This window comes from Petaurus breviceps, unplaced genomic scaffold (genome assembly GCF_028583685.1).
Source record: "Petaurus breviceps papuanus isolate PSGF00001 unplaced genomic scaffold, PetGlider_PUasm1.0 37, whole genome shotgun sequence".
In the NCBI taxonomy this organism is placed as follows: Eukaryota; Metazoa; Chordata; class Mammalia; order Diprotodontia; family Petauridae; genus Petaurus; species Petaurus breviceps.
The window spans coordinates 28,662,862-28,682,667 of NW_027186296.1; the positions used below are offsets into that span (position 1 = coordinate 28,662,862).

Sequence of the window (19,806 nt, forward strand, 5' to 3'; positions counted from 1 at the left end):
AGGAAGGAAGGAAGGAAGGAAGGAAGGAAGGAAGGAAGGAAAGGAGGGAGGATTTTAAGAACACTAGTATTTTCAAATTTTAAGTAGGTATTAAAATGCTTTTTATAGCTAGTTATTTTCAATATTTACTTCTTTAAAAATCTAGAGGGTCATAATAGCAGTTTGAGTGCATAAACTATATATTTGCCTACCAGAGACATGGACAAACATATCTTCCATTTTTGTGATCATTATAAACCCATTAGCTTGTGTGTACCCTGATCATGTGGCGTATTTGCATAAAGTTAATGAGCCTCTGTTTCCCTGTTCCCATATCTTTTTCTCCCCATCACTTTTCACTTATACATATATATCTTCATATTTATTCCACATGTTGCATCTTTCCCTCTATAGTCTCCCCCTTTTGTCCCCTTAATTTGCCATAATATAGACATGAAATATATTTTAAATGTTTTATTAGTGCCTTTTACTTTTTACACCACTTTTATTTCTTGAAATTACTACCCCTTCCAAAAAATAACCTCCCTTTTAACAAAGTAAAACAATTAAGCATCAACAAGCTGATGCTGTAGCCACATCCAATAGCAATAAATAAAGTCTATTTCTAATTATGTGTTTTATTTACTGAATAGAGGTATTTATTCCCTGTTCTTAATTTTAAAAGCAGATGAGCAGAGAAGTTTATATTTCTCTCACTAAAGAAAATCTAAATTAATTTTTTTAAATTTAGATAACCCTTGATTGATTTTTTTTTTTGTATGTTAAAGGTCCTTAGGGGGAAGAAAAGACTTTCAGTCCCTGCATTAGGTTTTTCAGAATGAATGCATTTCTTTTTTTTTTCCAGGATTGCCACTGAAATAGAAGTCTAGTAGCGAAAGCAAATATTCCTTCCTTGCTCTAGTTGTTGGAATTTTAAATAGCTTGAGAGTCTTCTCAAAAAGACGGAAAAAATGTTTAATGAAATCATGACTTTCTACCAGAAAGAGACTAGCTGGAATAATTCTTCCTAGTAAGAATGATCAGATTTCACTGTGAGGCAGATTTCGGGGTTCTTTTCATCCTCTGAGCTGGGGCTTCCAATCTCAGAGTGGGAATGGTCCTCAGAGAATACTCAGTCTAATCCACACTTGAACAATAACCACCTCTACAATAACTGTAAGAAGTGGATTCCCATCCTTTGTGTGAATGGCTCTTAAGAGGGAGAGCCCAGGTCCTTATATTATATTTTTGACTAACACATCCTTTGGAAGTGTTGTTTTTTTTTTATGCCAAGTCTAAATTCACCTCCTTGTAGCTTCTAATCATTGCCCATAGACCTGCCCTCTGGGACTAAGCAGAGCAAATTAAAACCTTTTGACAGCTAGACAACTAGATGGGCTAAATTATGTTTCTAGAAAATCACTCTTCCTATTACCATGAATGTCTTGGGGTTTGGGTATGGGGTGTGAGGGGGCATTCTAACTCCCGTTTCTCTCTTCTGGAAGTTTTGTCAGAATATTTCTAAAGCATTCAACCCACTTGAGAAGTTGGGGGATTGGGGCATGGTGAGTGTGGGAAATGGGTCCACAAGCAAACTATCCTGAACCCAGAGAAGGTACAATAACCAACAGGTAGTAGAGATCAATCTACCTCCCTCATTAGGTGAACTGAACTACAAACAATCAAATATAAGATGTCCAGTCCACCTGCATGCCAGTCCTCTCCATGGTCACATGGTTTTCCTGGGTTAATTTGTTAAATTTCGGAAAAACAACGAAAAGTCCACCTTTAATACCACTGATGGATTCACAATCAACATCAATAAAAGAATTTGTGATCAGATATACAAAATCAACAGCTTTAGATTCCATGATAAATTGTTAATTCCTCTAGTCCTCCAAATAAAAAAAGGGAATGGGGTGAGTAGAGCACCGGCCCTGGAGTCAGAAGGACCTGAGTTCGGATCTGGCCTCAGACACTTAACACCTGCTAGCCAGTCACTTGGCCCCAGTTGCCCTGCCTTCTCTCCCAAAAAAAAGCCAAAAAAAGGGAATGGGAAAGAGCAGAGAAAGCCAATCTACACTTGTTTCAACTCTTCATACATGAAGAGGATAACAGGATCACATCTGAAGCAGGTACCTACCAATGGCAATTTAATTAATCAGTATGTATTAAATATCTACTCTATTTAGATTGCTGGGCTGGGTGCCAGGAGGTACAAAAAATGAAAAAGATAGAATTCCTGCCCTTCTGGAGCTTACAATCAAGTAATGAATACATTTAAAAAAACATTTATTAAATACTTACTATATACAAAGCATTGCACTAAATTCTGGAAATACAAGTAGGAAAGTAAGGTGGTAAGAGGCATCTTTTCATCTTTAATGTCATGGGAGGCATCTGGTGGTATAGTTTCATGATGCTGAGGTCCATAGGAAGGAGGTTCATCAAATCAGAAAGCACTTATTAAATACCTGCTGGGTACCAGACACAGTATCAGATGTTGGAGATGTAAACACAAAAGTTCCTGCCCTCAGACAGCTTACATGTGTTTGACACCCTAACAACCCTGAGTGCTTTTCCCTTGGGGGCTGGGGGGGGGCCAGGGTGCTTGGTTTTTACGTTCTTTTATCTTATTTTTTTATTATCATTTATTTGTTTTACCCTGCTCCCTCCCCCACTTTTTTTTGTTAGAGGCAACCTTTATTCTAGCCCTCAGAAAATGGAAGACACAAAAAGGATACACCGTAGCCTATAAATGATAATGAACAATTAACTCTCCAGTGAATCCAATCTCTCCATCAGGGCCCTATATGATGTTGTGGACCCCCAAGCCCCTCACTTGTCTAAGTAATTGGAGTTTAAAAGAAAAAATTTCCTTTAATGTTCTTTGTCTATCTGGAACTACTGTAGTGACTTCTGTAGGAGAAAGAACACTTCAGGGAAAAAAAAATTAAGATATATGTCAAATATTCCTAGGGACCCTCTTCCCTTTCCTCTTCCATGCTGAAAAAGGTTTGGGGTAAAAGAAAGAAGATCTGAGCCAATAGCTTCAAAGACTGAAGGGAATAGGGCAAGTCTTGAGCTGAGAGGGGAAGAGTCAACAAAGTCGTCTATTTCAATTTGGCTTGTGACAGCCATTTGAACCCAGACCAAAAGAATCCCACAGTCTACCTGGGGACAGTTCAGACATACCATGGAGAGTTCCCAGCAAATGGTGGACCATTCTGAGCACTGCTTTTCTCATACTTAAAGCAAACCACTGCTGTCTTCCAGGAGGCTGTTCAATTTTCCAGAAGCAATGTTCATCTAATTGGGTACAGCCTTGGAGCTCATGTCTCAGGATTTGCTGGCAGCTATATTAATGGTACAAACAAGATTGGAAGAATTACAGGTAAAAATGACTCATAACTAATAATATCTGAAAACCCAGTTTGCTTTCTTCTTCATTCCTGCACTGAAGTTTTAAAGTACAGACCAACTTTTCCATCAGCATGGTAATTAAGGTTCCTTTGCTTCCTCTACCCTGGCAGATCACCACAGGATGAGTTGCAGTGATAATTCCAATGTTACCACTGACACAGCTTCTCCTTTTAAGTGTCTCTCATTGCAAATTATAAACCTAATTCACATCGTCTCCCTTCCAATTAATGTTTTTGGTAGATGTACCAAACAGTGTCTAAAACGAGATTATCAGTATGTTGTTTTTTTTTTTTTTGTAGTGGGAGGGAGGGAACGAGGAAAGAAGGAGGGGAAGGAAGGAGACAGCAACAGTGACAGAGGGAGAGATGACTTTCTATTCCCCTAGTCTGTTATACTATCTGAGCCAATTCTGTACTTCAGCTTCTTCACCTGTGAAACCAAACTCCTTCTGGAGCATATTATGTTTTTGAGAACCCCCAAAAGATACTAAAATATATATCCTGTTCCTGCTATTTCAATTCTATTCAATAAGCATTCCTTAAGAACCTACTGTGTCCCAGATGCTGTGCTAGATGGCAGAGATACATAGTTTAACAGTTAAAATTAAGGTAGACTGAGGCACAAAGTTCCCAGCACAATCAATTTATTAGGAAAGCAGGAATTTACCAATAAATGGGATCTCAGCTTCCTCAGCAAAGCTAAGACTCCAAATCAGGGGGATGACTTTTTTAAAGTTTTGGGGAGTGCAGAACACAGAATAGGTCTTTATAGACAGGGAACAAGTTATGGCTGGTTAAAAGAATTCGACATCATGAATGATGAAATCAGTATGATTGGTTACAGAGCTGAGGCATGGGGGACAATATGACTGGTTGGAAATTGGAAATGAGGGGCTCCTTTTCTCCTGTGACTAGAAATGTTCATTGTTGGAGTCTACTTGCAAGTAGTTAGAGGTAGTGGACCTGAATTTTTTGGATAGCAAACCAGACATCCTTCAAGGGTAACAGATTTCCTTGACACAGGAATGGAACCGTGATTAATAAAAGAACTGGATTTCTAAATTTAACTCATTACAGGACAGCTGAATGTCTGGACTAAGTTCAGAGACAAAGAACCATGACTTAGGCAGTTACAGGAAAAAAAAAACAATTAACTGTAAATAGGACCAATAAAAAAAGACACAGAATCAATTTTATCATTTCAATAGACAAAAATGAAGAGTCTGTGCTCGAGTAGTTAGTCTGCTTTGGGGAAACAATGGGCACTAAGATAAACAAATACAACATGTTTTTAAAGGAAATTTTGGTGGGAGGGAGATGTACTAATGTAGGGGAGTCAGGGATAAGCAAATGCTACAGGAATCTAGAAGGTGGAACATCTCAACAATTCTCTGCTTGTTTAGGTGTATTTTTTTTTTAAATTAAGCTGGCTAACCCTGTTATCTCTAAATGCAAATGCTAAAAAACAAAGATGCTCAACATTTTACTGGTGGTGAACAGAAAACAATTATTCATGTTACTCCCCTATTTAATCTTCAGTGGCTCCCTACTAATTTGTTTTTTGGGGGGTTTTGTTGTTTTTTACTACTAGCTGTGCCTATAGAGACCAGGGGGCATTGCTGGGCTTGAAACTGGCACAGATACTGATATCATGGCTTGTGATTTAAGCCCAGAGTGTTTCAAAGTCAGCCCAGACTTGTAAGTGTTTACAAGACTAGCCTAGGTTACAACCTTCCCGTTTTGGACTCTGGAATAAGTCAGTCTACAACGGTGTGAGAGATGCAATATACTTCTGTATCTACTAGCCAAGAGTCTCAGTCTAGGTCCATGAATGGCCCTAAGTTCTGGTCTGAGCTCCACGATTCCACCTCCCCCTTTCTTGGTTTTATTCACATTTTTCACTTGTAAACATGCAGAATATTGACCACCAGAGCATGATAAAGGCCATTAAAAAAAAATTATTGGACTGATGGAATGAGGGAGAAGAGTAAAAACAGGAAACTGTCCATTCATCATGGTGGCTAGAAAAGACACTCCCTAGTCAGGATAGTGGGTTGAAAGCCAAGCTCTATCTGAGACTTCAAAGAGGATTCCAAAGGGAGGGAAAGGAAAACAGAATGTAAGTAAACACTACTGATTTGAGTCAACTACAGGGTATGCTGCTTATTAAAAACAAACATACATATCAGAGGGAGGACTAGCAGCCTTGAGCACGTCTATTTGCTTTCAGTTGAACAACAAGATTCCCAGGTTTGTTCTAAAAGTTCCAATAACATGGCAGTTATCTGGATTTATTTTGGAGAAAAGACCCTGGTTTAGTGGAAACTCTGCTTTGCAAGATGGTATTTTGTTTATTTTAAAAAATCAGTTTTATTATTCCCAAATTTAAAGAACAGTGACAAGTAAAGGAACATCTTCCAGGCCTTGTATCTGGGATCTGTCAATCAACTAACAAGTTTTTAGTTAGCCCATACTCTGACCTTCCATCCTTCCTTCTGAATCTCTGTTTCCATTTGGGGTTTTCTTGACAAAGATACTGGAGTGGTTTGCCATTTCCTTTTCCAGCTCATTTTACAGATGAGAAATTGAGGCAAACAGGATTAAGCCCAGGGTCATATAGTTAGTGAATGTGTAAGGCCAGATTTGAACTCAGGAAGACGAGTCTTCCTGACTCTAGGCCCGGCACTTTATCCATTGCACCACTTAGCTGCCCTTCCAGTCTCCCAGGTTTGTAATCTCAGCATTATCCTGGACTCCTCATTCTCCCTCACCCCACATATCTAATCAGTTGCTAAATCTTGCCTGGTTACCTTCACAACATCTCTTGCATCCACCCCCTTATCTACATTCACATAGGTCCCACCCTAATTCAGGTATTCATCACCTATCATCTGGACTATTATAACATTGTCCTAACTGGTCTCTCTGGCTCAAGTCACTTACCACTCCAGCCCATCCTACATACTTCTACCAAAGTAATTTTTCTTAACTACAAAGCTAACTATGTGACTCAATCAACTCTAGTGACTTCCTCTTGCTTCTAAGATAAAATCCAAATTCCTCTGTTTTTTAAGACCCTATAGCACCTGAACCCAGCCTATCTTTCCAGCCTCATTGGAAATTACTTGCTTCAAATACTTTCTAACTGTGGGGCCCTGGGCAAGGCACTTAACCTCTGTCTCTCTCAGTTTCTTCAACTCTAAAATGGGTATAATAATAACACCTACCTCAAAAGGTTGTTGTGAGGGTTAAATGAGATTAATATTTATAAAGTGCTTAGCCCAATAACTGACACACAACAGATACTTAAATTCTTGTTCCCCTCCCCCTTCTTTCTGTACTTTGCAGTCTGGAAAAAATTGGCTTCCCTTTTCGCTCTTCACGCTTGATAATTCATTCTCATTTCTGTGCCTTTGCATTGGCCATCCCTCCTACCTAAAATACACTCTCTCTTACAGGTTTACCTTTGCCTCATAGATTCCTCTTCCTTTAAAACTTAGCTCAAGGCATTAAAGCCTTTCTTTTTTTTTTTTTTTAAAGCAATCGGGGTTAAGTAACTTGCTCAAGGTTACATGGCCAGTTATTTTTGTGTGGATGCAGAGTATCTGAGGCCGGAGCTGATCCCAGATCTCCCGATGCCGGGGCTGGCGCTCTTACTCACTGCGCCACCTGGGACAGCCCCAATTAAAGCCTTTCTTGACCCCACCCCCCCTTGCTAGTGACTATCCTCCCAAACTACTTTATATTTAAGTACCTTGTGAGTATAAGCATATTTACACTGACACACACACACACACACACAGAGTTACTTTATACTTAGGCTATATATGTATTTGTGTTATCTTTCCCCATTAGCTCCTTGTGAATTGTGATAGTCTTAGTCCTTGTATTTATTTGCATTATCAGCACCCAGCACAGAGCCTGGGACTTAGTAGGTGCTTAATACAGACTGATTGATGATCTGAACTTGGGAATGCTGACTCTAAATCTAACACCAACTCACCTGTATAGTTCTGAGCCTCAATTTCCTGTTCTCTAAAATAAAGATGAGGATAATACTTGTACTACCTACCCCCTCCCAGCTGTGGTGAGGAAATTGTAAATTACAAAGGGCTTGATTGGACTGAGATATTAGTAGGATGGGATCCCATCCTGCAAAACTGTAAAGGGCTTACTACGAATGAGATCCATTATTATATCGTCCTCATCTTTTTTGATGGAGTTTAGATAGAAATAGTCTGAGGGCAAATGTCTGTGCTGTAGCATTTATATTTACTATTCTGTGGGTTATTGTACAGGTAGATGAAATGCCTGCTTTTTGCAGCTGAATAAGAATATTAGAACATAAACTCATCTTTTGTAGATTTGCCAAAAAATCTTTATCATTAACTCTATTGCTAATTACAACTAAGGGCAAAGTGGAAGACCTAACAGCTAATGGCAAAACACAAGCAAACCATATTGTGCCAATCTTGCTTTAACCATGGGTAAAAACAATTTGTAATGATTTCATTAGCATCCCTCAAGTGGTTTTGAAAGTACTAGAAATTAGTTTTCCTAAGTAGACTAAGCTTTCCCCCTACAATTGTGTTTATGTTCTCTAAAACATCCTTTTTCCCTAGACAATTTTAAAGGCAGATGTCAACCCAAACTACATCTGGATTATTGCATCATCAGTTCTAAATTACTTTATTTCTAATTCCTGAGGGTCTAATATGTAAGGTCATGACATTAGTCTAACGAAAAAAAAAAACCCTAATATTTGTCTTCTCTCTGTCTCCTCTTGCACAGAAATGTCCTTGGTGTTGGACTATCATAAAGCTCAAAAGCAAAATTCCTCCTCTTATTTTCTTGTATTTTTTATAAGGGCTAGATCCAGCTGGTCCCTTATTTGAAGGGACATCCCCCACTGAACGCCTGTCACCAGATGATGCTGACTTTGTGGACGCTATTCACACATTCACCCAGGAGCACATGGGGCTGAGCGTGGGGATCAAGCAGCCGGTGGCACATTATGACTTCTATCCCAACGGAGGCACCTTCCAGCCTGGCTGCCACTTCTTACTCATGTACAGACACATCGCACAGCATGGCTTCCATGGTAAGAAAGGAAAGATTAGTCAAGAACTTTGGCCAATAGGTATCCTTCCCTTAGGACTTCTAGCAGTAGAATTCCCCAAAGGTTACAAACTAACCCTACAGTACGCTACAGAATTACAATATAGTAGCGACATGAAAAGCTCTTTTCCTGGAAAGTTTGAAAAGGGGTGTGGTGACAATCATGTTTGGACAAATCACATGACCTGTCTGAGTCATAGTCTTCTCATTGATAAAATGGAAGGGTTGGCACAAGATGATCTCCAAGGTAACTTCAAGTTATATGTTTTAAAAGGCAGCATGAAGTAGCATAGCAAGGTCAAAGTCATATAGAAACAGGAGCCATTAAACCATGCCTAAGGATCCCTGCAGGCTGCATATTAATTTAGAAAACTACATGTTAACATTATCTATGTTCTAATGCATTTTAATTTAGTTTGTTAAATATTTCCAAGTTACATTTTAGTCTGGTTTAGATTACACTGGAGAATGTGGTGAACCACAAAGTATTTGACCCTTCTGGTGTGGTGGGTGGAATGAATGCTTTACTTAGAATCATGAAGACTTGGGTTGAATCCTACCTCAGACACTTACTAGCATTGTGACTCTAGACAAGTCATCAAACTTCTTGGAGCCTCTGTTTCCTCATCTCTAAAATGGGAATAATAATAGAAACCTATTTTAGAGAATTGTTGTAAGGATCAAATGAGAGAATATAAATACATATGTCTATAAAAAATACTCTGTAAACTTTAAAGCACTATATAAATGCAAGCTATCATTATTATTTTAAAAGTGCAATCTAATTCCATCCTTAAAAAATAGTGTTTGTAAAATTGTGCATTTGGGAGTATTTTCCCCCTCTATTTTCTTCACCCCCACCTTTTGGGGAGCCCTAGAGTTGTCTGGATGCAGAATGATACAAGGTCTACTAACCTGTGAAATCACCCTTGGCAGTTTCTGATGCACAATGATGTACTATATTTCAATTCATTTCAACAAATACTAATTAAGTTTTTACTATATGCAAGGTAAGAGTCTAGATGTAGTGGATAGAAAGGATTGGCCTCAGGGTCCACAAGAGACAAGTTCCAGCTCTCACATAAACTTGTTATGTGGCACTGGGCAAATCACTTAACCTCTCAGTGCCCCAGGGAATTCTGTAAAGCTATAAAATTGCAGATTTACATTGATGGAAAGAATTTTCTCACTAAGAATTCCCTAAGTGAATGAAATTTCAGACCTACCTCAAATATATATGTACACACATATGTGTATATACATATATGTATATATCACATAGTATGTTTGTGGTTGTGTATATACATATATGTCTACTAGACTGTACACGTGTACATACACACAGTGTAGAGTTCTCAGCACTATCCCAATGTTTTCCTGTTTGATCATGATTTAAGGGAGAAGATAAATTACCTTGCCTTCCATTTGTGTTAATATCCTAATGCACTAGCATGCCCATTACTCTAGACTTTCACCCAACCCAGTCATCTGACCAACATAGAAGCCTGGTGTGAGCTGGCCATTTCCACTAAAATCCTGAAACCTTGAAGGAACTGGAAAAACCTGTTTGCTCATATCACAAAGAAGCACTGATTTATCTGTTCTCTTCTTTAATCAGGAAATTCTATCAGTCTATAAAGCAATGGCTGTAAAATATTTTTTCTTTAAATATTTCTGTAGAATTTTTATGACTTGAGTAAGAATGTTTGTCAATTGATATCTATTTGGCCTATTTACATTTGACAACCTACCCAGGTGCAGAGAAAGTTCTAAGGGTAATAAAAAAAAAGTCAACTTAATTTTTAAAAGACAAGTTAGAAAACAAAAAACAGTTAACTTTTTTTTAACACTAACAAAAGGTTTTTATAAAATTAACTACATTATATTGAGACTTGATTTAAGACATTTTCCTTCTGAAGTTTGGTAGCTCCTATTTATCAAATTATAGATAGGCCAGCCCTACTGTAGTCAAGCAGGAAGTCTCACTTAGACTGTGTAACAAAGACCACTGGATTTGGAGAACTTGGCTTAGAATTTTGGATCTGCTATTTATTACTTTATGTGACCTAGACTTTACTCTGCTGGTCCTCACATTCCTCATCTGTAAAATGAGGGGGTTTAATAATAATAATAATGATATCTACTTGGCTAAATAAATAGAATAGAGGATATGGAGTCAAGAAGACCTGAATTCAAATCCTGCCTCAGACACTTACTAACTGTGACCTTGGGCAAGTCACTTAACTACTTGACTCAGTTTCATCATCTGGAAAATAGGGATAAAAATAACAACTACTTTACAGAACAGTTGTGAGGATAAAATGAGATAATATTTGCAAAAGCACTTTGCAAACCTTAAAGATATATTTATATATATAGATATGTATATTATATATATATACACATGTATATGTGTGAATACATATGTATACACACAGACGCATGCTAGCTATTATTGTTAGTGGTGGTGGTGGTAGGAGTAGGAGTATCACTCAGCACTAAATTATGAGTTTTTAACCTGGAATCCATGGACACCTTTTAATGGATAGATTTTAAAATCATATCTTTATTTTCACTAACTTCCAAGTGAAAGAGAGAGAAAGAGAGACAAAGAAGGGAGAGGGGGAGATAGGGAAGGGGTGAAGAGAGAGGGAAGGGCGGAAAGAGAGAGGGAAGGAGGAAAGATAAGGACAAATAAAAAGAGAGAAGGAGAGAGGAAGAAAGGGAAAGACAGACAGAAGAGGGAAGGAGAGAGGAAGAAAGGGAAAGACAGAAGAGGGAAGGAGAGAGGAGAGAGAAAAACAAAAGGAGAAAGGGAGAGAGAGACAAAGAAAGAAAGAGAGAACTATAAAGCTCTCATAGGCCGTGTAATGAAACCACCTGTTTTTACAGATGAGAAAACTGAGACCTAGAGGAGTAAAAATAATTTGACGACAGTCACACAGGTAGAAAACATCAGAGGCAGGATTTGAACCTAGGTCTTCTGACTGCAGTTAGTGCCCTTTCTATAGTACCACACTGCTTCCTGTACTGTACTACATATATATGACACAGCTATACCGTCAGAGACTATTAAGCAGAGATTAGAAAAATAGATCAGTGTCATGAGTCTTGTTTTCCTCTTTCACTAAAATATTTTCATTCAGAAGGCCCAACTTGATTTCTCCCATCCTAACAGACATGAGTGGTTAAAGACTTATTGGATTATTTTTGAGGTGGTTGTGTCTAGGTAGTCACTGAAGGAAGAGCAAAGGGAAGACCTGCATTCCAAGTCAACATCCTGTGAAAATGTCCCCACCCTTTCTAGTGTGAAATCAACATAGGAACTATGTGTGTAATGGGAAGTTGTAACTAGCATTTTTCATGCCTGGGTCAAATTTTACAACATGTACCCCAGAAAAGCAGCATGCAAAGGACCTTCAAATAAACTTAAGACAAATTCAAAGACATAGAGGCCTGGAAACACAGTGGGACTACAGCCCATACTTGGCGGGGAGGTAAGTAGAGAAAGCACAATGGCTGGAAAAGAGGAAGCCACACCATTGGGTAGTTTCCAATTTTAACTAGCTAGTTCTTGCTAACTAGGCTATTTCTATGCTGCTGGGGAAATATGATGTCAACCCCCTCCTAAATGTTTGTGCCCTGAGGAAAAACCCCTGGTCACCCCACTCTAATTGTTATCCTGGTATCAAACATCTTAAGGTATGCTGTTGGCATATTTCAGGGATCACGCAGACAGTAAAATGTGCCCATGAAAGATCAGTTCACCTCTTCATCGACTCTATCCTGCATGACCACCTGCAGAGCACAGCCTATTGGTGTAGTGACATGAATACCTTCAACAAGGGTTTGTGCCTGGATTGCAAGAAAGGCCGATGTAACACCCTGGGCTACCATATCAGGAAACAGCGGCAGCAGAAAAGTAAAAAACTCTTCTTGGTCACACAAGCACACACCCCTTTTAAAGGTAAGTGTGAAGCCTCCAAAATAGTTGTGAGCCCCTCCAAAAGATAGTACTTGGTCTCCTCTCCTTTCCCTTCTGACTCAAGTCACAGGTTGGCCACCTTTTCCAAAGGTGTTAGTAATGTTTAAGCAGAAGTAGTTAGGAATCCAGTAAGTTGTTTAAATTTGGGGGGTGGGGGGAAGGGACGGGGGAAGATGAGCTGGTCTCTGTTTCCCTTATATTTAACTTTTGCCTCAAAGTACATTTCTATAGGATTCTTCTCACTGGTAGATATTGATTATTCAGTGCCTGGTGCCTGCATAGGGCAAAGAGAATGGGTAAAAGATGATGAGAAGAGAGATTCCAGTGTTGAGAGAGAAGCGACACCATTCCAGGCTCTCCTCAGATCCCTGAAGGGAGAGAAGAACCCAATTTCTGCAAAGAACCCAGTCTGATCAAAATGTCAGTTCCTCTACAAATCAACTTCTTCAGCATCTGCCACTTCCTCTGAGGATCTGAAGAGAGTTTGAAATAGCATCTCTTCTCTCTCAGAGCTGGAAGTCAGAAGATCAGCATCTCTCTTCTCACCAACTTTCATCAACTCTGCTCCTCCCAAAGACACCGCACAACGAATAAGCAATATTGACCAGTGAGAAGTCCTGCATCGGTGGCCTTTTAGGCAAGGCTTGTGTGTACAAACACTGCATGCCAATGTACAGGGGAAAGTGCGTGAAAGGATGAGAGGATCAAAAAATGTGGAATTTCGTCCCAGCTCCATAATTAACTCATTGTGTTAACCCACTCAGGTCATTCCGCTTCTCCCATGTAGTTTTCTCATCTGTAAAATGGAGGGTTTAGGCAAAAATCATCTCCAAAGTAATTCCCTTCTAGCTTTGATGATCTTTGTTGTGAAGAAAGCAATTTGTAAACCTTAAGGAACTGGATGTTAATTATATAAGCTATGTAAGTTCTATAAACTATAACTACATAAGTTCTATAACTTACAACTACATAAACTTGTAGCTATGTGAGTTATTAGTAATTTAAACATCCCAAATCTAAAACAACACATGTCAGTAAAGTTCTCATGGAGTCATTTGGTCTCTTTCCCCAACATCCAGCTTAACATATTCAGGCTCTCTGCCAAGAGCTAAAAAAGCCCCAATATCTCGTAGAACAAATCATATGGGCCAACTTCTTTTTTATCAAAAAGAAGCAAACTTTGTCCTTCTAACAGAACTTCCCCCAAAGGTTTAATCAGCTGATTTTATCAGATATCATCATCCAAAGGAGACGTTTCCAACCCTAGGCTGTTCTTCAAATGCTCATTAGCTGAGTACTTACCCATGGTAACAAACACAATTCTGGTCCCTCTCTGGGTTGAAGAGGAGGTCAGAGGAGGAACTGTGGCATAATGTTGGACCATAACCAGAAGGGAAAGAATGCAGGAGGAATTCGATACTTACATTTAGGTTGAATCTTACAGGATGAATAATCCTACATCTGTTTGCATCAACATTTCTGCCTTATGCACAGATCTAGATGAGCTCACATCTTACTGCCTTGCTGACATTTCTAGATAACTTTATCAGTGGTATGCCTGGAGAACTGCGTCATGATGAGAAAGGCTGCAAATACCAAGGAAATTACTTTTTAAACAAAGGATCCCTTTACCTGCCTGAACTTTAACTTCCTCTCCTGATTCCATCAAGGAGCCAAGCAATTCAAGTAATCACAGCAGTGCATCATGGGCATAAAATTTCTGCATCTGCTTCAGACAGGGAGGGGCAGCCTTTTTTTTTTACAAAGGAGGCTGGTCCCTATGCAGGAACGGCTGTTCCTTAAGCATTATGTGACTGAATTCATAGTCTGAGTGGAGGGCCTGCCAGCAAATGGTGAAAAAAGAAAAATTATGTAGACAAAAATGGAGAGAAAAGAGAATATATTTTTGTAAGACTCTAAACATTCAAAAAAAATTTTTTTTTAAGATTAGGATAGTGCAGTAATAGTGGAAAGGTCACCAGACTTCTAGTCTTCAGAGTTAAGTTTGAGCCCCTGCTCTGCCATTTATAAGCTGTGTGATTTACAGGTCACTTAACCTCTCTATGCCTCAATTTCTTCACCTTGTAAAATGGGTATAATAATACTTATACTAGTTACCTCGCAGTATTGTTATGAAATGAAAGGGATGTGAAAGCATTTTAACCTAGAGCTATTATTATTCAACAGTTGTAGACTAAAAATTGTTAGTATTTGGGAGTGAATTTTGAAAGTTTCCCAAGGAAGAAGGCTTGAGGTGAGAGGTAAATAAGGTGGGGGATGGTAAACAATTAGGAGAATATCTAACTGCAATACCTAAGTGCCCCCTCTTTTCTTTCATGGCCACAATCCTGGGTCAGGCCTTCCTACCTGGACTTCCTAGGTAGACAACTGCAGTTGTCTCCTCATTGATCTCCTTTTCTCCAGTCTCTCCCCTTCCCAATCCATTGTCCACATAACTGCCAAAATCATATTCCTCAAGCACTGGTCTGACCATGTCACTGCCCTACTCAATAAATCTCAATGGTTCCCTGTTAGCTCTAGGATTAAATACAAATGTCTCCATAAGGCACCTAAAGGCCTTCACAACCTGGTTCCAACTGACTTTTCCAGGTTGTCTTCTTCAACCCAGTCAAAAAGGGTTCCTTGAGATTCTTCCCACATGACACTCCAGCTCATATCTCATTGCCTTTGCTCTGAATTTTCCCTGTGTCTACAATACATTCCCTCCTTTCCTCTGCCTCACTGAATCCATTACTTTCATCAAAGCTATCTCCTCTGTGAGACTTTTCCAAAACTACACAACTGTTAATACTTCCCCTCCTCCCCCCCCCAATTGCATTTATTTTTATATATTTTCCATAGTCTTAGAGGCAATAGTAGATAAAGAACAGGTCTTGAAGCCAGGAAAACCCGTTCAAGTCCTACCCTTGACTCTTGATGGCTGTGTGACTCTGGGCAAGTCACTTAACTTCTCAGGGCTCTAAGACTATGAGTTGCAGAGAAGATGCTGACCAGCATTGGAAGAGGGAAGTTTCCTCATCTTTTAATTAACCTTATACCAATGAAATCACAGGACCAGTTTCTCTCCAGGTATATTTTGTATATTCTTATGGGTATGTGCTGTTTCCCCAAATAGAATGTAAGTTCCCTGAGAGTAGGTTCTGTCTCATTTTTGTCTTCATATCTCCAGTGTTTAGCACAATACCTATCATGGGGTTGGTGTTTGATAAATGCTTATACTTTTTAGTAGCCCCCAAATAGCCTAGGATGGTACTCATTTTTTCTTGTTCTTTACTCTCCAAGTCAGTGATAGGAAGCAGAGGTATGGTATTCTTCCTTCATCGTTTATCATTGGGTGGGGGAAACATAAATATGACAACATGAAGCCAGCCATCTTGGTAATCAGTGGTATAACCACCAATTATAGTGACAACCCAGTCATCCACTGACCTGAGTGGAAAGAAGGAAGGGGAGTACTCTCCTTCTACTCTTTCTTTTTCTTTTTTTAAAGCAATTGGGGTTAAGTAACTTGCCCAAGGTTACACGGCCAGTTATTTTGTGTGGGTGTTAAGTATCTGAGGCCGGAACTGATCTCGGGTCCTCCCGACTCCCAGGCCAGCGCTCTTACTCACTGCGCCACCTGGCTGCCCCCCCCCTCCTACTCTTTCACTGTGTCTCATAACTATTTCTACACCTCGTGAATACAAAATTCCTATAAGTAGAACAATAAAGTCATCAACCTTCTGACTCTCTCAGAGCATGTCTTTAGTACCATTAGTTGCTATATTTAACCCAATATCACAAATGCCTAAGAAGTACCCCCACAGTGATCTAAGTGCCTTACTTCTAACTTCCCTTTATAACACTTTTAGGACAACCCCATTTCTACCTGTTCTGCGACTTCAACATGATATGGAGGTCACCCTGCTTTATCAACAGAGTGCAATCTCTAGCCAGTAACACCAAACTGAAAAGAATTGAAGTACTGGCCTGGTGGTAAATATATTGTCTAAGGATCAGCCTAGCTAACTGGAAAAACATTCAACAATCAAAAGATGATGAAATTTTTGGCCATGGAGACCTATTAAATAGACAAAAATACAAAGTGCGCTTCTATCCTGTATGATTCTTTATACTTCCAAAATTACTATCACAGAGACCTACCTCCAAGCTGACTCCAACCCTTTAATGACTATGCTTCAGATCTTAGTTAAGCTATTCTGAAGCCACCTTACTATTACCTAGCCCAGAGTTTTCCATCTTGTTGACAAAGATAACACGAGCAACTTTGTCAGATGTATAGTTGAAATCTAGGTAAATTCCATCTAGCCTAACAACTGTGTCATAAAAAAGCAAATAAGGTCAGTCTGACGTGATCTTATCTTAATAAACTATACCAGCTCTTAGTGATCACTGCCTTCCTTTTCTAAGTACTCATAAGTCATCCCTTTAATAATGAGTCCTATAATTTTTTCCAAGAATCTAAGTCTAAATTACAGTCCTAGAGTTTGAACAATTAGCCCTTTATCTCTTTTTAAGTCTTTTTCCACTTGTGTTGTACCTCTCCTATTCTCCAAGATCTCTGAAAGACCATGAACTGTGGTGCATTAATCATAATTCTTTTTGCATCTTAGGATGTAATTTTTCATGACCTTTAAACTTCACAACTTTAAACTCATTGAGGACATTTTAATATGAGCTCTTCCTTTACCTTTAGTCTTGAATCACTGATAACCATTTCTGTTAGGCTGCCTAGTCCAAAGATCCTTCTCCTTAGAAAAGAGAAAAAAATAAAAGAATTAAGTAGTTATGCCTCTTAACAGTAATCGATTGGTATCATCATTAACAGTAGTTATAATCCCTTTTAAAATTCCCCTTTTGCCCCCAACACAGGTTTGTGTGTTTTTTGAAACCTTTTTTTCCCTTAGTTTTGCTACTTGTTCATTCAGTTCATGCTATGCTTTGGCACTCCTGACACTAGTTACTAGACTAGTAATTGTTACACTTTTGCATTTACTTTTCACAGCCTACCTTGATCCCAGTTTCCGTGTATTTCTTTTTTAAAAAATCTGAGTTGTCCAATGAATTCCCTAGGCCCATGTCAGTCCCTTTAGGCAGCTCCCCCTCTTTCTTCTCAATGGAATCACAAATCTCAAAGTGATCTAAGTACTTTAGTGTTAACTTCCCTTTATTACACTTTTAGGACAAGCCCATTTCTACCTATTCTGAGGCTTCAGCATGACATGGAGGGGTTACCCTGACCAACAGAATGCAATCTCTAGCCAGTAACACCAAAACGGAGTACTGACTGGGTGGTAGACATGTTGTCTGAGGATAAGCCTGGCTTATGGGGTTTTCAGAATTTTTTTGTGTTTTCAAAATTTCATTCTTGAGAATATATCATCCCACTTGAGCCAACTTCCCCTGAAGATTTTTAGGACATTAGATCCTACTTATCCTCTCTCTAAACCCTTTGGAAAATGCTTTCCCCAAATCTCAATTCATGTTAAACTATGCCTGGCTTTTTCTTTCCTTCTTTTTCACGAATTTCAAGAATGAATGGTCACTTCTTTTCATGGTTCACACATCTCTTTCAATAACCAGCTCATCTTTGTTTAATAATACACTCTAGAATTTTGCCAGGAAGGGGCAGCCAGGTGGCTCAGCGAGTAAGAGCACTGGCTCCAGTGTCAGGATGACCTGGGGATCAAATCCGGGCTCAGATACTTAGCACCACACCCAGAAATAACTGGCCATGTAACCTTTAGCAAGTTACTTAACCCTGATTGCTTTACAAAAAAAAAAAAAAGAATTTTGCCAGGAACCAAAGTCAAGTTAACAGGACTACACCTTACAGAATGTACCCTATTTTCTTTCTTGGAATGAGGATACATATCCTCCAGTTTTACACTACTTCTCTCACTCTCCACAATCTTTCAAAAATCACTGACAATGACTCAGCAATCACAACCCTTTCAGTATTGTAGGATGTGTTGCAGACAGACTTGGTGAATAACATACAGAATCATGGTTCTTCCTGTTGCTTCCCTATCTTTAATTTTTTTTAAAAATGAAACTATGTTTAAAGCAAGTTAAGAATGTATCACCTGCCCTGCTTGTGATAATGATAGAGCTCCAGAAAGTGTCTGGATGAAGTAATTTCCCCAATCACTACTATGTAATGCTGCCACATGATTCATTTATTCACTCATTCAACAAATATTAACTCCCTACTGCGTTCCAGCCACTGTGATTCATTAGAGAAGCAAAGACAAAATAAAGCGATCTAGAACCTCAGGTAGTTTACATTTTACTGGAGAGAAACAACCAATATAAAGATAAATACAAAATAGAGACGAGGACCCTAGCAAATGGGTTGATTGGGATAGGATTTTACACAAATCCTAGGAAGGATTTACTGACCAGAACCTCCAAGGAAGGTAGGTATTCTAAAACATGTGGATGTGAAGAGGGAACACAACAGATCTCTGCTTTGTTTCCTTAAAGTGTTACCTAAATCCTTTGTTCACCAAAATATACTAATTTTCTTTGCATATTTTTTTGCATTTTCTTATTTGTGTACATGTGGCATCCTGTTTTATCTCTGTATCCTAAGTACCTGGAACAGGGTCCCTTGTACATAATAGGCATTTAATAAGTGCTGGTTGAATTGAAATTAAAAGACATGATTGCTTCTCTTTTTCCCTACACTGATCCTCATCTAAGTGGTTTCTGCCATGTTTCTCTTCTCTGGTATCTGGATTTCCTCACAAGAGTATAGCTTCTTTAAAAAGGTGTTACTTCACTCCTTTTATCTCTTCTGTTCCTTCTGAAAACACTTCCAAAACCATATTCCTGGCATGAATGTCATCCCACCAAAACTCAGTAATACCTATGAAATCAAATGTACTTCTTTTGAATTAAGATCTGTAGTATGCCCAGCAGAAGAAAGTATGGGTTTGACTGATGTTCATAATAAAAGTACCTTGGGAGGCAGCATAGTAAAAGGAAATGAGCTTGAGCTTATTGGTTAGAGGACCAGGATTCAAATACTCCTTTTACCATATTGGGACAATGACATAACCTTTCTGGACTTCAGTGACCTTATCTGTAATAGCCTGTAATGTTTTTTCTAGCTCGAATTCTATAGTTCACACTGCTTAGTACCTAGATCTTCTATATTTGCATTTATAAACATCTGTCAATGCCTTTCCCCCACTGCCTCTCCTCTTGGATATTGTCTCATATGAATTACTGATCTTAGCACCTGTTATTCTTCATCCTTTGTTGTTCCTCTTTACT

The 19,806-nt window shown here is 38.9% G+C and overlaps 1 protein-coding gene across 1 annotated transcript in view; it reads left to right on the forward strand.

The window, feature by feature from the left end:
• LIPC (lipase C, hepatic type) overlaps positions 1–19,806 on the forward strand; it is a 62,148-nt gene that overhangs the window by 12,352 nt on the left and 29,990 nt on the right. Inside the window, exons 4-6 of the mRNA XM_069099297.1 lie at positions 3,256–3,373; positions 8,269–8,502; positions 12,244–12,486. Of these exons, the coding sequence (XP_068955398.1) occupies positions 3,256–3,373; positions 8,269–8,502; positions 12,244–12,486 (595 nt within the window). The remainder of the gene's footprint in view (positions 1–3,255; positions 3,374–8,268; positions 8,503–12,243; positions 12,487–19,806) is intronic.